Source organism: Gouania willdenowi, unplaced genomic scaffold (assembly GCF_900634775.1).
Source record: "Gouania willdenowi unplaced genomic scaffold, fGouWil2.1 scaffold_51_arrow_ctg1, whole genome shotgun sequence".
Classification (NCBI taxonomy): domain Eukaryota; kingdom Metazoa; phylum Chordata; class Actinopteri; order Blenniiformes; family Gobiesocidae; genus Gouania; species Gouania willdenowi.
In genome coordinates, this window is record NW_021145215.1 from 72501 (window position 1) to 90609 (window position 18109).

Below are 18109 nucleotides of genomic sequence, written 5' to 3' on the forward strand. Positions count from 1 at the left end.
CAGGTATGTAAATACTAGATAATAGTGTAGTTATATCTATTCTATCTGATAGACAGGTACGTAAATACTAGATAATAGTGTAGTTATATCTATTCTATCTGATAGACAGGTATGTAAATACTAGATAATAGTGTAGTTATATCTATTCTATCAACTAACACCACTTCAGCCATCGTGGTTTAGACACAGTTGTTTGACATGGCAGCAGATTTGTAGCTCCGCCCCCATTGCACCCGTCTACTCTGACCAATCATCCAGGTGAGCAGTAGCCACTAGTGCTAGTGTTAGCAGTGACCACGATGACATCATCATCACGTGATTCTACTGTTGAATACAGATGTTTAAAGCTTATTTTTCTATTTTTATTAACAAACAAGATAATGTGTAACAACTTCTTCAGTTACACTTCAATGCATCTGGAATAGATAATAAACATCTGGATTACATAATAAACATCAGGAATAGATAATATAAACATTTAACAAGGGATGTCTGAAGATAGGAGCGTCTGATCTCAGCTGTTTTCATAGGGATGGAAATATGACACACACACAGTAACACACACACAGTAACACGCACACACACACGCGCACACGCACACGCACACACACACACACACACACACACACACACACACACACACACACACACACACACACACACACAGTAACACACACACACACAGCTAGCGTGTGTGTGTGTTGAAGTGCTGTGAGTCCCTAAACTCCAGGTAGAGGGTGAAGAGCAGATGGAGGGCGGACACCCTGCTGTGGGGGAGGGTGGGGGGGAGGGGGATGTCCAGGACCCCACACACCAGCTCAGCGTACTGGGACAGACTACAGGACAGACGGGCCGAGGGCAGGGACACGGTCCCCAGGAGCTCCTCCACCTCCGGGGGCCACTCCTGCATCAGGCTGTCCACGTCCGGCGTGGCCATGCCCCGCCCAGAGGGGCCCCCGGCCCCCACGGGCTTGGAGCGGTGCAGCTCACTAATGCTCTGGACCCAGCTGTCCACCATACGAGAGTCTGCGTGGGGACACGGGACGCTGGACACACGCACCACCTGGACACACACACACACACCTTTAGAGTCTGCTGATTGGCTGGAGACCACGCTGCGCTTTATTTTGAAAATCTCTCTGACTACACAGGTACAGAGTGTGTGTTAGAGTGTGTACCTGTGTGTTGTTGTGCTGTCTGCTCTCCTCTGACAGCCACAGTGACATCACTGTAGGGTCTGATTGTTTCACACTGGGTTCATCCAGGATCTCCAAACCAAGAGCATCACATTTACCATCAGGCCTGGGTACCTGAACACACCACACACAGTTACACACACTCAGACACACACACACACTCTCAGGTCGTGTTTACACAACTATTTGCTTCTGTTTTCTGCTACTCTCTCTACCTTTAAGGTTAAAGTCTAAACCTACTTATTTACTAAAGCGTATACTGTATAATAGCATTAAGCTAAACGTACATGATCATGTTGTTTTGGTCACAATCACAGACCATTACAGTAAATGATCAACACCTCAGACCATTACATTAAAATACTACTTACTGTATTTACTAAAGCGTATAGTTGCTATAATTCAAGCAGACATGGTCCTCTCTGTAGTGATCTCTGAGATCATTAGAAGATGAAACCTGGTCTGTAGTGGTAACATCTCAGATCATGGAGGATACTGTAATACATTTAATATTAACATAACCACTAGGAACCAGTGTATCATAGTGTATCATGTTGTTCTGCAGTCTGTGTCTTCTCCTCTATCTGGTTCCTGATCAATGGTTCACAGCTAGTCTAGAACATTCTGATGGTCTATCCTTCTATTCTATTCTGTTCACTAACAACAACCAGTGGAACCAGATGTTCTCCACCTCTGGACCTGGTTCTAATGGAGATTTATTATTAGAAATAAATAGAGTTTTTTCTTCCCACTGTCACTAAATATTGTTCATGTTGATCTGATTGGATTATTTTATTACTGTAGACTTTATATTTTGTTCAGAGATGACTTTGTTGTATTTTGTGTTATATAAATAAAGTTGTCTTGTGTGTGTTACTGTGTGTGTGTGTGTGTGTGTTACTGTGTGTGTGTTACTGTGTGTGTGTGTGTGTGTGTGTGTGTTACTGTGTGTGTGTGTTACTGTGTGTGTGTTACTGTGTGTGTGTGTTACTGTGTGTGTGTTACTGTGTGTGTGTGTTACTGTGTGTGTGTTACTGTGTGTGTGTGTTACTATGTGTGTGTGTTACTATGTGTGTGTGTTACTGTGTGTGTGTGTATGTGTGTGTGTGTGTGTGTGTGTTACTATGTGTGTGTGTTACTGTGTGTGTGTTACTGTGTGTGTGTGTGTGTGTGTGTGTGTTACTGTGTGTGTGTGTTACTGTGTGTGTGTTACTGTGTGTGTGTGTTACTATGTGTGTGTGTTACTGTGTGTGTGTTACTGTGTGTGTGTGTTACTATGTGTGTGTGTTACTATGTGTGTGTGTTACTGTGTGTGTGTGTTACTGTGTGTGTGTGTGTGTGTGTGTTACTATGTGTGTGTGTTACTGTGTGTGTGTTACTGTGTGTGTGTTACTGTGTGTGTGTGTTACTGTGTGTGTGTGTTACTGTGTGTGTGTTACTGTGTGTGTGTTACTGTGTGTGTGTTACTGTGTGTGTGTTACTGTGTGTGTGTTACTGTGTGTGTGTTACTGTGTGTGTGTGTTACTGTGTGTGTGTTACTGTGTGTGTTACCTTGAGGAAGGCGTCGATGTCTCCAACAGCAGGAATGAAGTCTGGAATGAACGGCTTCAGACTGTGATCTAGGTCCACACACTGAGGTTTGTACCTGACACACACACACACACACACACACATATGTGTACAGTGTATACACACTATTAACTTGTCAGTAGTTACTCGTCAGTAGTTACTAGTCAGTAGTTACCTGCTGATGTACTGAAACATCTCTCTGACATCACTAGTTACAGGTAGATTAATATAATCTCCAGGATCATAAACTCCTTCAGGGGCCGTTGACTCCTCCTCCTCTTCCTCTTCCTCCTCCTCCTCCTCTGAATCTTCCTCCTCAGACTCCTCCTCCTCTTCGTCATCCTGATGGGCGGGGCTAACCCCAGCATGACCTCTGACCTCTGAGGGCTTGTGGAGGTCGAAGTCATCGCTAGAGTCCGGAGACATGAAGCCCCTCCTCCCAGAGCACTGAAAGACACGCCCACAGGATGTCACAGCCACGCAACTTTACCCTTTGACCCCTCCTCAGTAGGAGGAGCTAATCAGCCCAGTTGTGATTATGAATGATTATGGTTATATGTATATGGTGTATAACATCTGATAACACACACACGTGTTTGAATCCTGTACACACTGCGTACTATGTTGTTGAAGGTGTGATGCTTTGTTTTAAAACAGTAAGTGAAAGTCAACCTCCCTTATCTGTATATTTATATTTACTGTTTTCTCCATAGACATAGTGACACGTGTATAGACTTTATCTTGTGTTTTATAAACACTAATGCATGTATCACTGTAGTTCAGCCCAGCTCAAGCATTGTGTCCACAGACTTGATGATAATATCTATACTTTGTTATTGTAAGTTTGCTTTATTATTATGATCATTAAAAATATAAAGAAACAATAGTGTTTGTGTGTGATGGTTATTTTATTGAGGTAAATTAGGGGCGGGACAACACGCCAGAGAATAACTAAGGCCACTAAGAACACATTAACATACCACTGTGATATAGCAGTCTGTCCTGATGTGTACATTAAACACAATGTATGTTTGCTGTACACACACACACACACACACACACACACACACACACACACACACACACACACACACACACACAGTTTATTTTAATGCTACCTCTGACTCTGAATGCATTATTTTGTATTTTTATATTCTAACTTTAACTTTATTTTTAGTTGAAGAACAATAAACATATATTGCAATGTTAAGGAATTCATGGGTTTTTTTATTCATTTTAGATGTAAATCAACATGTATAAATGATAAAATAACTGTTAATCCCAGCCCTAATGTAAATCTACACAGCAACAGCTGAGTTGAAAAGGAAGTGAAGACAATTTATTTAGGGTTCTATTCTCCCGTCTAGACTTAAGCTCTTTTTTTATCATCATCATCATCATCATCATCATCATCACTGTAAAGCGTGACAGAGTTATATGATGTAGATATGATGTAATAACGTGTCCACAGAGCGTCCTGCTTTAATACAGAGGGATGTTTACAGTGAAACACAACTTTTAACTTCTATAATACACAGTTTTAAATATAAATAGTTTAAAGTGCTTCATTTAAATATGTGTGGGAACAGTTTGTGTTCCATCCTCATCTGCATATGACAGCATGTTTCACTCTTTTAATTAATCACACAGCAGCAGCTGAGTGATCACAGCTGCTGCTGTGTGACACACGAGTCTGTGTGGCTTCAAATGTAACTACGTCCATATTTCTAGTGTAATATAATGTTTCACCTTATGGGGGCGCTGCACTTTTTCCAGGGTTAGAAGAACATAAGAGGAAAAGGACTTACACACACTGGAGAATGTGCGTAAAGCCAGATTTTAATGGAAACGCCCACATTTCAGGGTTGCTCCACCCACAGTGTGTAACTGTGATGAAGGTGTGCAGTGACTGACTTCAGTACAGGAGGAGAATAGCATACAGCCAGAAACAGCACCACTGTGTGGATTTTTGGACTTACTCACATGTGAGAATAGAGACCTAAGTGCGTATGTTTGAAATGATCTACTGTACCTAGCGGCATATATTTCACCTAACAGACTACCAGCCCTAAATATGAGCTAGCGGTGATGCTAGTGAACATTACATCAAACTGTATAAAGACACTGCACACAAAAAAGGCTCTAGATGCACGTTTTGGAGAGCACAGCACCGCTCATTGGATCCATCAAAGCTATCCTCTCTACTCTGATTGGCTGATTGACTATTATTATGACTATTATTATTGTAATTATTATTACTATATTATGACTATTATTATTATGACTGTTATTATTATTATTATTATGACTGTTATTATAATTATTATTACTATTATTATTATTGACTATTATTATTATTATTACTATTATTATTATGACTGTTATTATTATTATTACTATTATTATTAGGACTGTTATTATTATTATTATTATGACTGTTATTACAATTATTATTGACTATTATTATTATTATTACTATTATTATTATGACTGTTATTATTATTATTATTATTATGACTGTTATTATAATTATTATTGACTATTATTATTATGACTGTTATTATTATTATTATTATGACTGTTATTATAATTATTATTGACTATTATTATTACTATTATTATTATGACTGTTATCATTATTATTATTATGATTATGATTATGATTATTATTATTATGATTATTACCTGCGGGCCTCGGGGCGTCGTGCTCGTGCTGCGGACGCTCACCGTCTCCTCTCCGTCACAGACTTCCAGGCTCTCGTCGCACGGCTGGTTCTTCAGCCGCTGTAAGGCGCCCGTGCTCCGGCCTGTGAGCTCCATGAGCCCGGCCCGGGTTCCGGTGTCGCTTTAAGCAGGAACCCGCAGACAAAAGCCGAGATATGAAGGTTTTTAACCCACAAATGTTCCGAGGTTTGTGCTCCGAGCTCCAGGAAAGATGGCGACTCAGCAGCGCAGCAGTTACCTAGCAACGGCCGCAAGGCATCATGGGAACTGTACAGTGACGTCACCAGTCTAATAATAGGGAGGCGCTGGTTGTAAAGTTACACATCCTAAAATAAACAGCAACTTTACTCAATATTTAGCAACAAAATATGTTTTAATTAACGTATGTGAATATTGTTGGTACTTTGGACCAGATTTACAGTAAGATTTGTGAAATTTGTGATTTTTTTTCTTGTAAAAATATGTCAATGTTAAATATAAATGTTAAACATAAATGTTCAATATAAATGTCACGAGTGAAACAAAGTGGGACAGCGTTTACCTAACCCTAACCAGAAATCTACATTTCTACTTAAAAAAAATATTTTATATAATATTTTTATCTTTCTTGCATCTGAACATTAAGTGATTTTAAGAATAAACACACATCGTGTCATCTCAGAATGTTTTTATGCTTGAATAAAACACATCTCAGTGCATCCATCTCACTGGTTACTCAACATGTGGTTAGAACATGATTTTATAATAATATGTTTTGATGTAAAGTGGCCAGTGTGACGTATGAAGGCCCTGCACTGATGTGAACTCTGGACAATGGACTTTTTAACGGACTACTTTCCTTCCGCGCTGACGGCGGTGATGGGTCAGTGAGAAGCAGCGGATGCTCTTTGAGTTCGTGTTTACAACAATAAATGGTTCATAACCCGGTCCTGGTCACACCACATTGATGTGGATCCAGGACTTTAAATGACGGGCCGCATCACTTCCTCTGTGTTCATATCCCTCCGAGCGCGCTACGTTCATTAAAACATCCGTAGAGCTATTGACCAATAGAGAGTGACCTCCGCTCACTATTAGCCCCACCCCTTATTAGTGACGTCCTGTTGACAAAATAATCCGAACACGAGCCTACAGAGAAAGTACAGAAGTTCACGAGGGAACCTTTAACTCGTTACTGTTCGGAAATCTTCGGCTCGACGCTGATTGGTTCCTGATCCTCGTGTTTTTCCTCCTCCCAGAGTCCGATTCGTCTTTCGGATTTCGGCCCCACCCACCAGCTTTCTGATTGGCCGCAGCATGCGTGCCGCGAACGTGCGCGCTCCTGAGAGTCACCTTGCACGGACTGTTTGTGCATTGCTCAGAGGTTCTCCGGCAGCGGCAGGGACTCGACCTCCGACCTGCTGCAGAGGAACTACAGAGGAACCAAACCATGGCGGAGAAGAGAGCCAAGACCTCCCCCAAGGCCATCAAGTTCCTGTTCGGAGGACTAGCCGGGTACGTACTGCTGCTAGCCGCTAAGCTAACAGGCTAATGTCAAGGAGCCTGGGGAAGGGAGATGGGAGGGGAGGGGAGGGGAGGGGAGGGGAGGGGGGTCAATCAGGAATCAATTAGATCAGTGTGTGCTGGGACACTGTCCTATAATGAGCAGGAGATATTAGCTCTGTTAGCTTCATTATTAATAACACATTAGCACTGTTAGCTTCATTATTTATAACACACTAGCACTGTTAGCTTCATTATTAATAACACACTAGCACTGTTAGCTTCATTATTAATAACATATTAGCTCTATTAGCTTCATTATTAATAACACATTAGCACTGTTCGCTTCATTATTAATAACACACTAGCACTGTTAGCTTCATTATTTATAACATATGAGCTCTATTAGATTCATTATTAATAACACATTAGCACTGCTAGCTTCACTATTATTAACACATTAGCATTATTAGCTTTATTATTGATAACACATTAGCACTGTTAGCTTCATTATTAATAACACATTAGCACTGTTAGCTTCATTATTTATAACACACTAGCACTGTTAGCTTCATTATTAATAACATATTAGCTCTATTAGCTTCATTATTAATAACACATTAGCACTGTTAGCTTCATTATTAATAACACACTATCACTGTTAGCTTCATTATTTATAACATATGAGCTCTATTAGATTCATTATTAATAACACATTAGCACTGCTAGCTTCACTATTATTAACACATTAGCATTATTAGCTTTATTATTGATAACACATTAGCTCTGTTAGCTTCTTTATTAATAACATATTAGCTCTATTAGCTTCATTATTAATAACACATTAGCACTGCTAGCTTCACTATTATTAACACATTAGCATTATTAGCTTCACTATTATTAACACATTAGCATTATTAGCTTCACTAATATTAACACATTAGCATTATTAGCTTCATTATTGATAACACTAGCACTGTTCGCTTCATTATTAATAACATATTAGCTGTATTAGCTTCATTATTGTAACATGATAGCACTGTTAGCTTCATTATTAATAACACATTAGCTCTGTTAGCTCCATTATTGTAACATGTTAGCATTGTTAGCTTCATTTTTAACACACTAGCTCTGTTAGCTTAATTATTAATAACACGTTAGCTCTGTTAGCTTCATTATTGGAACACATTAGCACTGTTAGCTTCATTATTAATAACACATTAGCACTGTTAGCTTCATTAATAATAACACATTAGCACTGTTAGCTTCATTAATAATAACACATTAGCACTGTTAGCTTCATTATTAATAACACATTAGCACTGTTAGCTTCATTATTAGTAACACATTAGCACTGTTAGCTTCATTATGAATAACACATTAGCACTGTTAGCTTCATTATTAATAACACATTAGCACTGTTAGCTTCATTATTAATAACACATTAGCACTGTTAGCTTCATTATTAATAACACATTAGCACTGTTAGCTTCATTATTAATAACACATTAGCACTGTTAGCTTCATTATTAATAACACATTAGCACTGTTAGCTTCATTATGAATAACACATTAGCACTGTTAGCTTCATTATTAATAACACATTAGCACTGTTAGCTTCATTATTAATAACACATTAGCACTGTTAGCTTCATTATTAGTAACACATTAGCACTGTTAGCTTCATTATTAATAACACATTAGCACTGTTAGCTTCATTATTAATAACACATTAGCACTGTTAGCTTCATTATGAATAACACATTAGCACTGTTAGCTTCATTATTAATAACACATTAGCACTGTTAGCTTCATTATTAATAACACATTAGCACTGTTAGCTTCATTATTAATAACACATTAGCACTGTTAGCTTCATTATTAATAACACATTAGCACTGTTAGCTTCATTATTAATAACACATTAGCACTGTTAGCTTCATTATGAATAACACATTAGCACTGTTAGCTTCATTATTAATAACACATTAGCACTGTTAGCTTCATTATTAATAACACATTAGCACTGTTAGCTTCATTATTAATAACACATTAGCACTGTTAGCTTCATTATGAATAACACATTAGCACTGTTAGCTTCATTATTAATAACACATTAGCACTGTTAGCTTCATTATTAATAACACATTAGCACTGTTAGCTTCATTATTAATAACACATTAGCACTGTTAGCTTCATTAATAACACAGTGAACATCCAACGTTGCTACATGTGAAACCATAAAAAACCAGTTCCTGAGGTCCCGCCCCCTCAGCTGTCAGTGCCAGCATCACTGTAGATAAACCTGTTGTTCACACAGGGATACAGAATGTGAACAAATTGGTCTCATGCAACTATTTGTTCAGCGTGTGTGAGTAAAAATTTCATGTGGTCACATCTGTGTGAGTGAAAATCCAAAAGAAGGAAACGACCTCGTTCTGCTGAGTCATGCTCCTGTCAGGGTTTAATATGGACATTACACACACTGCTGAGTCATCAACACTGGGGAGACACACGGTCCGTGCTGCGTTCATGGACACTGGGACAAACACACACTGGGGACAGGCGTCTGGGTATGTGGAGCAACGGAGCAGACGTGGGGGGGGCGATCGGGGGTGGTGGGGGGTTACAGTGCGCTGAGCTCACCAGGCATAGTGAGTGTGGAGCAGAGAGCGTACACGTAGAGGAGGACCTCATCAGAACCATCATGGAGGGACCAGAACTGATGGACTATGACACCAGGACAGATGTTCAGCTGTGGTTCTACCAGAGCAGGGGTCTGCAACCTGTGGTTCTGGGGCCTAATGTGGCCAAATAAAATCATGATATAACAATGTATTAACCTAAAATAAACCACGTTGTACAATGACTCAGCACATTCCTACAACATCTACAGACCATCAACTTTCCTCCACCTGTGACTAACCTTAAGTTTTAAATCCCTGGTAAGAAACTAAACCAACAAAAACACTATTTCTGGAAGAAAATACAGATTTTAATTGTGTGGGAACAGATTCATTTAACCACCAATGTACAGGTTAAATATGTATGTTTTATGAAATGAGTAATTAGCATGTGTTGATCACATGATCATGTGATATTATATTCATGTTACTTTTTGTAAAATGAGACTTTTTATTTATTATCATCATTGTGTAGTTCTTATGATGTAAATTGAGAGAACTAAAGTAGTATCTGTTCAGTGTGTGTCAGACATCGTTATTAGCATCAGCCATAAAAACCATATCAGTCGTCCATCTGATGCTTTTATTTTGAAAAGCAAACTAACAACAACATACATGTGTGTGTGTTATTGTGTATTGTGTGTAGTATGGGGGCCACGGTGTTTGTGCAGCCCTTAGACCAGAGGTGTGTTCCATAAAGGAGGGTTAACAAACTCTGAGTCTATCCATAAACTCTAGGTCAACATACCCTCCATGGTAAACTCTGTGTATCTGACTCATTACAGCTGGTATGAAGTGTGTTAATCAACCCTGAGTATGTTAACCTTGGGTTACTGATGTGCACGCGTGATAAAAAGCCATCAATGGATCAAAGAATACTCAAACTGCCATGACAACCAAACAGAAGATAGTGATTTATTCACCCTGATGGTGAAATAAGCTGTTGTTTGATGAATATGATCCTGTTCTAAAGGTGTGTTCAGTCTTCAGTGATTATAGTGATTAAATCACCTGTAATTAATAACACTTTATGATCACTTCATCACTTTATCTCTTCAGTGACATACCTCACGTTTAGGAATGAGATACTCAGAGTTTCATCATTTGAGCCTGAACATAGTCAGAGTTTGAACATAACCTGTTTTATGGAATAAACCTCTGGTGTGTTGTTATTAATGTGTGTGTTATTGTGTATTGTGTGTAGTATGGGGGCCACGGTGTTTGTGCAGCCCTTAGACCTGGTGAAGAACAGGATGCAGCTCAGTGGTCAGGGGACAACAGCCCGTGAATATAAGACCAGTTTCCACGCTCTGTTCTCCATCCTGAGGAACGAAGGCGTGGGGGGCATCTACACCGGGTAAACACACACGTACACACGTGTTAGTGTGGTTAGTGTGAGGCTGACTCTGATTGGCTGCTGTGTGTCAGGCTGTCAGCGGGGCTGCTCCGTCAGGCCACCTACACCACCACCCGTCTGGGGATCTACACCATCCTGTTTGAGAGGATGACCGGGGACGACGGGAGGCCCCCCAGCTTCATCATGAAGGTGAGTCCCAGGTGAGTGGAGGCTTTAAGGGGCTTCTAAGGGAACTTTAAGAGCTTTCAGGGGATCTTTTATTGAGCCTTAAGGGTCTTCATATCTAACTATACTATAAGGGTCTTTTAAGTGATGTCTAAATCACCATAGCAACTTAGACTAAATCACTATGGTAACTTAGTTAAATCACCATGGTAACTTAGTTAAATCACCATGGTAACTTAGCTAAATTACCATAGCAACTTAGGCTAAATCACCATGGTAACTTAGGCTAAGTCACCATAGCAACTTAGGCTAAATCACCATGGTAACTTAGGCTAAGTCACCATAGCAACTTAGGCTAAATCACCATAGCAACTTAGGCTAAATCACCATGGTAACTTAGGCTAAATCACCATAGCAACTTAGACTAAATCACCATGGTAACTTAGACTAAATCACCATGGTAACTTAGGCTAAATCACCATAGCAACTTAGGCTAAATCACCACGGTAGCTCAGGCTAAATTACCATGGTAACTAAGGCTAAATCACCATAGCAACTTAGGCTAAATCACCATGGTAACTTAGGCTAAATCACCATGGTAGCTCAGGCTAAATTACCATGGTAACTAAGGCTAAATCACCATAGCAACTTAGGCTAAATCACCATGGTAACTTAGACTAAATCACCATGGTAACTTAGGCTAAATCACCATAGCAACTTAGGCTAAATCACCATGGTAGCTCAGGCTAAATTACCATGGTAACTAAGGCTAAATCACCATAGCAACTTAGGCTAAATCACCATGGTAACTTAGGCTAAATCACCATAGCAACTTAGGCTAAATCACCATATCAACTTAGGCTAAATCACCATGGTAACTTAGGCTAAATCACCATGGCAACTTAGGCTAAATCACCATGGTAACTTAGGCTAAATCACCATGGCAACTTAGGCTAAATCACCATAGCAACTTAGGCTAAATCACCATGGTAACTTAGGCTAAATCACCATGGCAACTTAGGCTAAATCACCATAGCAACTTAGGCTAAATCACCATGGTAACTTAGGCTAAATCACTATGGTAACTTAGTTAAATCACCATGGTGGGGCGGTGTTTAGCTCAGTGGGTTGAACGCCCGCCCCATGTACAGAGGCTATAGTTCCTCACCTGCAGCGGGTCCAGGTTCGATTCCCGGCCTGGGACCCTTTCCTGCGTGTCATTCCCTGCTCTCTCTCACCCCTTCCTGTCAAGCAACTGTCATATAAAGGCCACTAGAGCCAAAAAAATCCTAAAAAAAAAAAAAAAAAAATATCACCATGGTAACTTAGGCTAAATCACCATGGTAACTTAGGCTAAATCACCATAGCAACTTAGACTAAATCACCATGGTAACCTAGCTAAATTACCGTGGTAACTTAGACTAAATCACCATGGTAACTTAGGCCTCAGTCCTGTAGATAATATAGATATATTCCACCTTATGATGTAGATCTGTATGAACACAGCATCAGAGACACAGACAAGATCAAAGAGAAAGTGATCAAAGTGTCTGTTTATAATCTACTCATTTATTCATTAACACTCATTAATTACTTTCTGCTTTTTCTGCAGCATCACTGTTGTTTTTGGTCTGAATTATGGATTTTAATTCTTCATATTTTTAAAGAATTATTCCTCAGTAGTGATGTAAGTTCAGACAATGTTTGGTTAGCTGAAGCTAACGGAGATAAATCCAGGATAAAATGATCTAACTTAGTAGTACAGGTCCTCAGTCATCTCTAAGGGATCTCTAAAAGTTCTGGAAGTGACGTGTAAGGTTCTCTACGTGATTTCAAGGGGCGTGTCCTTCTCTAACTCCTCCCCCTACAGGCTTTGATAGGAATGACGGCAGGGGCCACGGGGGCGTTCGTGGGGACCCCAGCGGAGGTGGCTTTGATCAGGATGACGGCGGATGGACGGTGAGCGTTGGTGGGTGGGGCTTATTGTGTTTGTAGGTGGGCTCGATGTGTTGGTAGGCGGGGCTTGTTGTGTATCAGACGGTGACTGTGTGTTTCCTGCAGGTTGCCTCCTGACCAGAGGAGGGGCTACAGCAACGTGTTCAATGCTCTGGCTCGCATCACGAGGGAGGAGGGTGTGGTCACGCTGTGGAGGGTGGGTCCACACACACACACACACACACACACACACACACACACACACACACACTGAGTTAGTTCCAGTAGTTACTTAAGGCTCTAATCTCCCATCTGGAGTTTTTTATGCACCTGCAGTTACGCACTTCTCTCCTACGCTTATTCTCTGACACGCCCACCACGTGTAAGGTAGACCAAAAGTGCGTAGTCTGTGAATGAAGGCGGGGCTGAAGGAAAGGAGGTCGTAATGTCATTTTTTTTGGACTGTCTAGAAATCACTGAACCTGGAGTTTTACCAAACGTCATTGAAATCTGTGAAAAAGTTCACTTTTAATTTGAAATGCCTTCATTGATAAACAATGGGTTGATTTGATCATCATCATCATCATCATCATCATCACTGTAAAGCGTGACAGAGTTATATGATGTAGATATGATGTAATAACGTGTCCACAGAGCGTCCTGCTTTAATACAGAGGGATGTTTACAGTGAAACACAACTTTTAACTTCTATAATACACAGTTTTAAATATAAATAGTTTAAAGTGACCTGAGCTGAGCCTCATTAAAATATGTGTGGGAACAGTTTGTGTTCTATTCTCATCTGCATATGACAGCATGTTTCACTCTTTTAATTAATCACACAGCAGCAGCTGAGTGATCACAGCTGCTGCTGTGTGACACACGAGTCTGTGTGGCTTCAAATGTAACTACGTCCATAATACCAAGATGGCGCTGCGGATGGTTGCCTCGGTACTGCGCTCTCTCGTAGTTGTTACGTTTTTCTTCTTTTTTGTAGTTTCTTGCTCCACTTCTCTGGTCTCTTTCACCAGAGAAGAACTAATAAACGTAGGACAGTCCTCTGCTGATCTTTTTTCACCGGTTCTCATTGAACCAGAAAGTTATGCAGAGATTCTCACCAGAGGAGCAGCAGCTCTCTATGGAATTTGCAGGAGACGCCACAGACGCAGACGGGGTAAACGAGCAGGCGCGCTCCTCAAACTGAGGCAGCGGAGAATGTGCGTAAAGCCAGATTTGAATGGGAACGCCCACATTTCAGGGTTGCTCCACCCACAGTGTGTAACTGTGATGAAGGTGTGCAGTGACTGACTTCAGTACAGGAGGAGAATAGCATACAGCCAGAAACAGCACCACTGTGTGGTTTTTGGACTTACACCCTAAGTGAGTAACGTGTGTTTCAGGGTTGTGTTCCTACCATGGCTAGAGCCGTGGTGGTCAACGCTGCTCAGCTAGCATCATACAGCCAGTCTAAACAGGCCCTACTGGACACGGGTCAGTAGCACACACACACACCAGGACAGCTCCTATTGGACGCTGACGTGATGTGAGGTCATGTGATGTGTGCTCAGGTTACTTCGGTGATGACATCTTGTGTCACTTCTGTGCCAGTATGATCAGTGGATTGGTTACCACGGCAGCATCAATGCCTGTAGACATCGTTAAGACGAGGTGAGGCTCACACACACATTTACTCACGCACACATGTACACACACACACACACACACACACACACACACATATATACAGTATATAGTAGGGGTTGAACGACTACATCATTTTAAAGGTCGACTCTATGTGCACACTAGTCAACGTTGACTAGTTGATGACGTCATCAACTAGTCAACGTTGAAGAGCTGCAGCCGAGTTCTGGTGTTGTGGTAAAATGTGTTACCGCTGAGTGTTAAAGCTCTTGGGAGTTATTAAGAAGCTATTTAGTCCCCCTGATGACGATCTGGTGGGTGGAGTAAATACAGGGGTAGGAACTGTCGCCACCTCCGCTCACAGAGTTTTTGGGTCACAGATTTTGGCACAACAGCGGTCTGCCCCCGCTTTGTTTTCCAGATCTGCTTAATACACAGACATGTTCTGACTACAGCTAACGTTAGCATGTATATTAGCTATAGTATCTGCCTACCAGCTGCAGTTTGAGGAGAAACACTTGATGTTGTGCTGCCTTGCTGTGCAGGGGTACTAGTGTTGCACCGCCATCTTCAGCAAAAGTCAGGTACTGCAACTAGTCAACGTCACGTACACAGATTAATGAGACAACACTAAAGTCATCTAGTCTGTTCAACCCCTAGTATACAGTATATATACACTCATTTATACAGTATATATACACACTCATATATACAGTATATATACACACTCATATATACAGTATATATACACACTCATTTATACAGTATATATACACACTCATTTATACAGTATATATACACTCATTTATACAGTATATATACACTCATTTATACAGTATATATACACACTCATATATACAGTATATATACACACTCATTTATACAGTATATATACACACTCATTTATACAGTATATATACACTCATTTATACAGTATATATACACACTCATTTATACAGTATATATACACTCATTTATACAGTATATATACACACTCATATATACAGTATATATACACACTCATTTATACAGTATATATACACACTCATTTATACAGTATATATACACACTCATTTATACAGTATATATACACACTCATTTATACAGTATATATACACACTCATTTATACAGTATATATACACACTCATTTATACAGTATATACTCACACTCGTATATACGGTATATACACGCGCTCGTATATATACATACACATACGGTATGCACAAATATATATATATACACAGTATATACACATACAGTATACACATATATATACGGTATATACGCACGCATATACATCATATATACACACACATACATGCACACACAAACTGTATTTTATCAATTCAACATGAAATAGATTAAAATGTGTTACAGTACCTGTGTAGTCAGAGAGATTTTCATAATAAAACAGTTCTTCGTCTCCTTCAGGATCCAGAACATGAGGATGATTGATGGGAAACCAGAATATAAGAATGGACTGGTGAGTCAGAGATGACCTTTGACCCCACGCAGGCTGTGTGTGTGTATGTAACTCTGTGTGTAACTGTGTGTGTGTAGGATGTGTTGATGCGTGTCGTAGCTAAGGAAGGATTCTTCTCACTGTGGAAAGGTTTCACTCCGTATTACGCTCGTCTTGGTCCCCACACAGTCCTCACCTTCATCTTCCTGGAGCAGATGAACCGCCTCTACAAGACCTACGTACTGGACCGCTGACACACACACACACACACACACACACATTCTTTTTTATGAGAATGAACAATAATAAAAAGTCTTTATCTTGTGTCTTTGTGGTTGTTCTGATTTGTAGCGTATACACACACACACAGTGTTTTGAGGGTCTAACTCTCAACACAACTTTATTTATATAACACAAATTACAACAAAGTCATCTCAGAGCGCTGAACAAAACAAAGTCTACAGTAATAAATGGATCCAATCAGATCAACATCAACAAACATTTAGTGACAGTGGGAAGAAAAAACTATTTATTGGAATAAATCTAAAGGGAGAGGAGAAGACACAGACTGCAGAACAACATGATACACTGGTTCCTAGTGGTTATGTTAATATTAATATTAAATGTATTACAGTATCCTCCATGATCTGAGATGTTACCACTACAGACCAGGTTTCATCTTCTACTGGTCACATGTAATGATCTCAGAGATCACTACAGAGAGGACCATGTCTGCTTGAATTATAGCAACTATACGCTTTAGTAAATACAGTAAGTAGTATTTTAATGTAATGGTCTGAGGTGTTGATCATTTACTGTAATGGTCTGTGATTGTGACCAAAACAACATGATCATGTACGTTTAGCTTAATGCTATTATACAGTATACGCTTTAGTAAATAAGTAGGTTTAGACTTTAACCTTAAAGGTAGAGAGAGTAGCAGCCTCCTGTAGTAAGACTGGGAGCTGGTTCTAAAGGGGAGGAGCCTGGTAGCTGAACGCTCCGCCTCCTGTTCTACTTCTAGATACTTTAGGAACTTCTAGAAGACCATCAGACTGAGAGCAGAGTGATCTACCTGGACAATAGAGCACTAACAGGTCTCTATAGATATACAGGAGCTAGATCATGTAGAGCTTTGTATGCTAACAGGAGGATTTTAAACTCTATTCTAGATTTTACAGGAAGTCAATGAAGAGAAGCCAATACTGTAGAAATATGTTCTCTCCTGTTAGTACCTGTTAGTATTCTAGCTGCAGCATTCTGAATTAACTGGAGACTTTTTAGTGACTTACTAGGACATCCTGACAGTATAGAGTTATAATAATCTAATCTAGATGTAACACATGCATGGATTAGTTTTTCAGCATCACTCTGGGTCAAGATATTCCTGATTTTATAGATATTACAGAGGTAGAAGAAGGCTGTCCTTGTGATTTGTTTAATATGAGAATTAAAGGATCAAAGATAATGTCTATGTTTATTACTGTGGTGCTGGGTGACAGAGTGATGTCATCCACAGACACTGTTTGACTTTCCAGTCTCTGCAGCAGTAGATGATGATCCACTGTATCAAAGAGAAGCAGAACTGAGACCAACCCTCTGTCTGAGGCTAAGAGGAGATGATTGGTTACTGTTACTAAGACAGTCTCTGTGCTGTGATTGGTTCTAAAGCCAGACTCAAAGCTCTGTAGAAATTGTTCCTATGTAGGTGATCACATAGTTGACCTGTGATGACTTTTTTAAGGAGAGGTTTGATTACAGTGGTTTTAAAGGCCTGTGGTTCATAACCTGTTACTATAGATGTATTAATGTAGTTCATCATATTAGTGCTGATTAGTGGAAGAACATCTTTAAATAGTGGAGATGGTTGTTGGTTTAGAAGCACTAACTAT

The 18109-nt window shown here is 39.9% G+C and overlaps 2 protein-coding genes across 5 annotated transcripts; one reads left to right on the plus strand and one right to left on the minus strand.

The window, feature by feature from the left end:
- Positions 1-340: 340 nt before the first annotated feature.
- ift46 (intraflagellar transport 46 homolog (Chlamydomonas)) lies at positions 341-5723 on the minus strand. Of its 4 annotated transcripts, none has more exons than XM_028442460.1 (6): positions 5493-5723; positions 2941-3212; positions 2748-2841; positions 1179-1310; positions 677-1063; positions 341-568 (listed from the first exon to the last, which is right to left on the minus strand). In XM_028442460.1, exons 1-5 carry the CDS (start codon positions 5583-5585, stop codon positions 686-688), a joined length of 969 nt encoding a protein of 322 aa, XP_028298261.1. In that variant the 5' UTR covers positions 5586-5723; the 3' UTR covers positions 341-568; positions 677-685. The 4 variants fall into 4 exon arrangements, with proteins under 4 accessions (XP_028298261.1, XP_028298259.1, XP_028298260.1 ...); XM_028442458.1 differs by having other exon boundaries at positions 681-1063; positions 5451-5723; XM_028442459.1 differs by having other exon boundaries at positions 341-564; positions 5451-5723.
- Positions 5724-6781: 1058 nt separating this feature from the next.
- slc25a11 (solute carrier family 25 member 11) lies at positions 6782-16543 on the plus strand. Its single transcript, XM_028442470.1, has 9 exons — positions 6782-6983; positions 10860-11012; positions 11084-11201; positions 13048-13136; positions 13239-13329; positions 14513-14603; positions 14681-14780; positions 16187-16238; positions 16316-16543. Exons 1-9 carry the CDS (start codon positions 6919-6921, stop codon positions 16469-16471), a joined length of 915 nt encoding a protein of 304 aa, XP_028298271.1. The 5' UTR covers positions 6782-6918; the 3' UTR covers positions 16472-16543.
- The last annotated feature ends 1566 nt before the right edge of the window (positions 16544-18109 follow it).

Excerpts from the sequence above, each read along its gene's own strand:
- ift46 (XM_028442458.1), bottom strand. The coding sequence starts at position 5,585 with ATGGAGCTCACAGGCCGGAGCACGGGCGCCTTACAGCGGCTGAAGAAC. Across the intron at positions 3,213-5,450 it reads CGACGCCCCGAGGCCCGCAG|TGCTCTGGGAGGAGGGGCTT; the intron begins GTAATAATCATA and ends CGTGTCTTTCAG. Across the intron at positions 2,842-2,940 it reads ATGTTTCAGTACATCAGCAG|GTACAAACCTCAGTGTGTGG; the intron begins GTAACTACTGAC and ends TGTGTGTGTCAG.
- slc25a11 (XM_028442470.1), top strand. The coding sequence starts at position 6,919 with ATGGCGGAGAAGAGAGCCAAGACCTCCCCCAAGGCCATCAAGTTCCTG. Across the intron at positions 6,984-10,859 it reads CTGTTCGGAGGACTAGCCGG|TATGGGGGCCACGGTGTTTG; the intron begins GTACGTACTGCT and ends TATTGTGTGTAG. Across the intron at positions 14,781-16,186 it reads GTAGACATCGTTAAGACGAG|GATCCAGAACATGAGGATGA; the intron begins GTGAGGCTCACA and ends CGTCTCCTTCAG.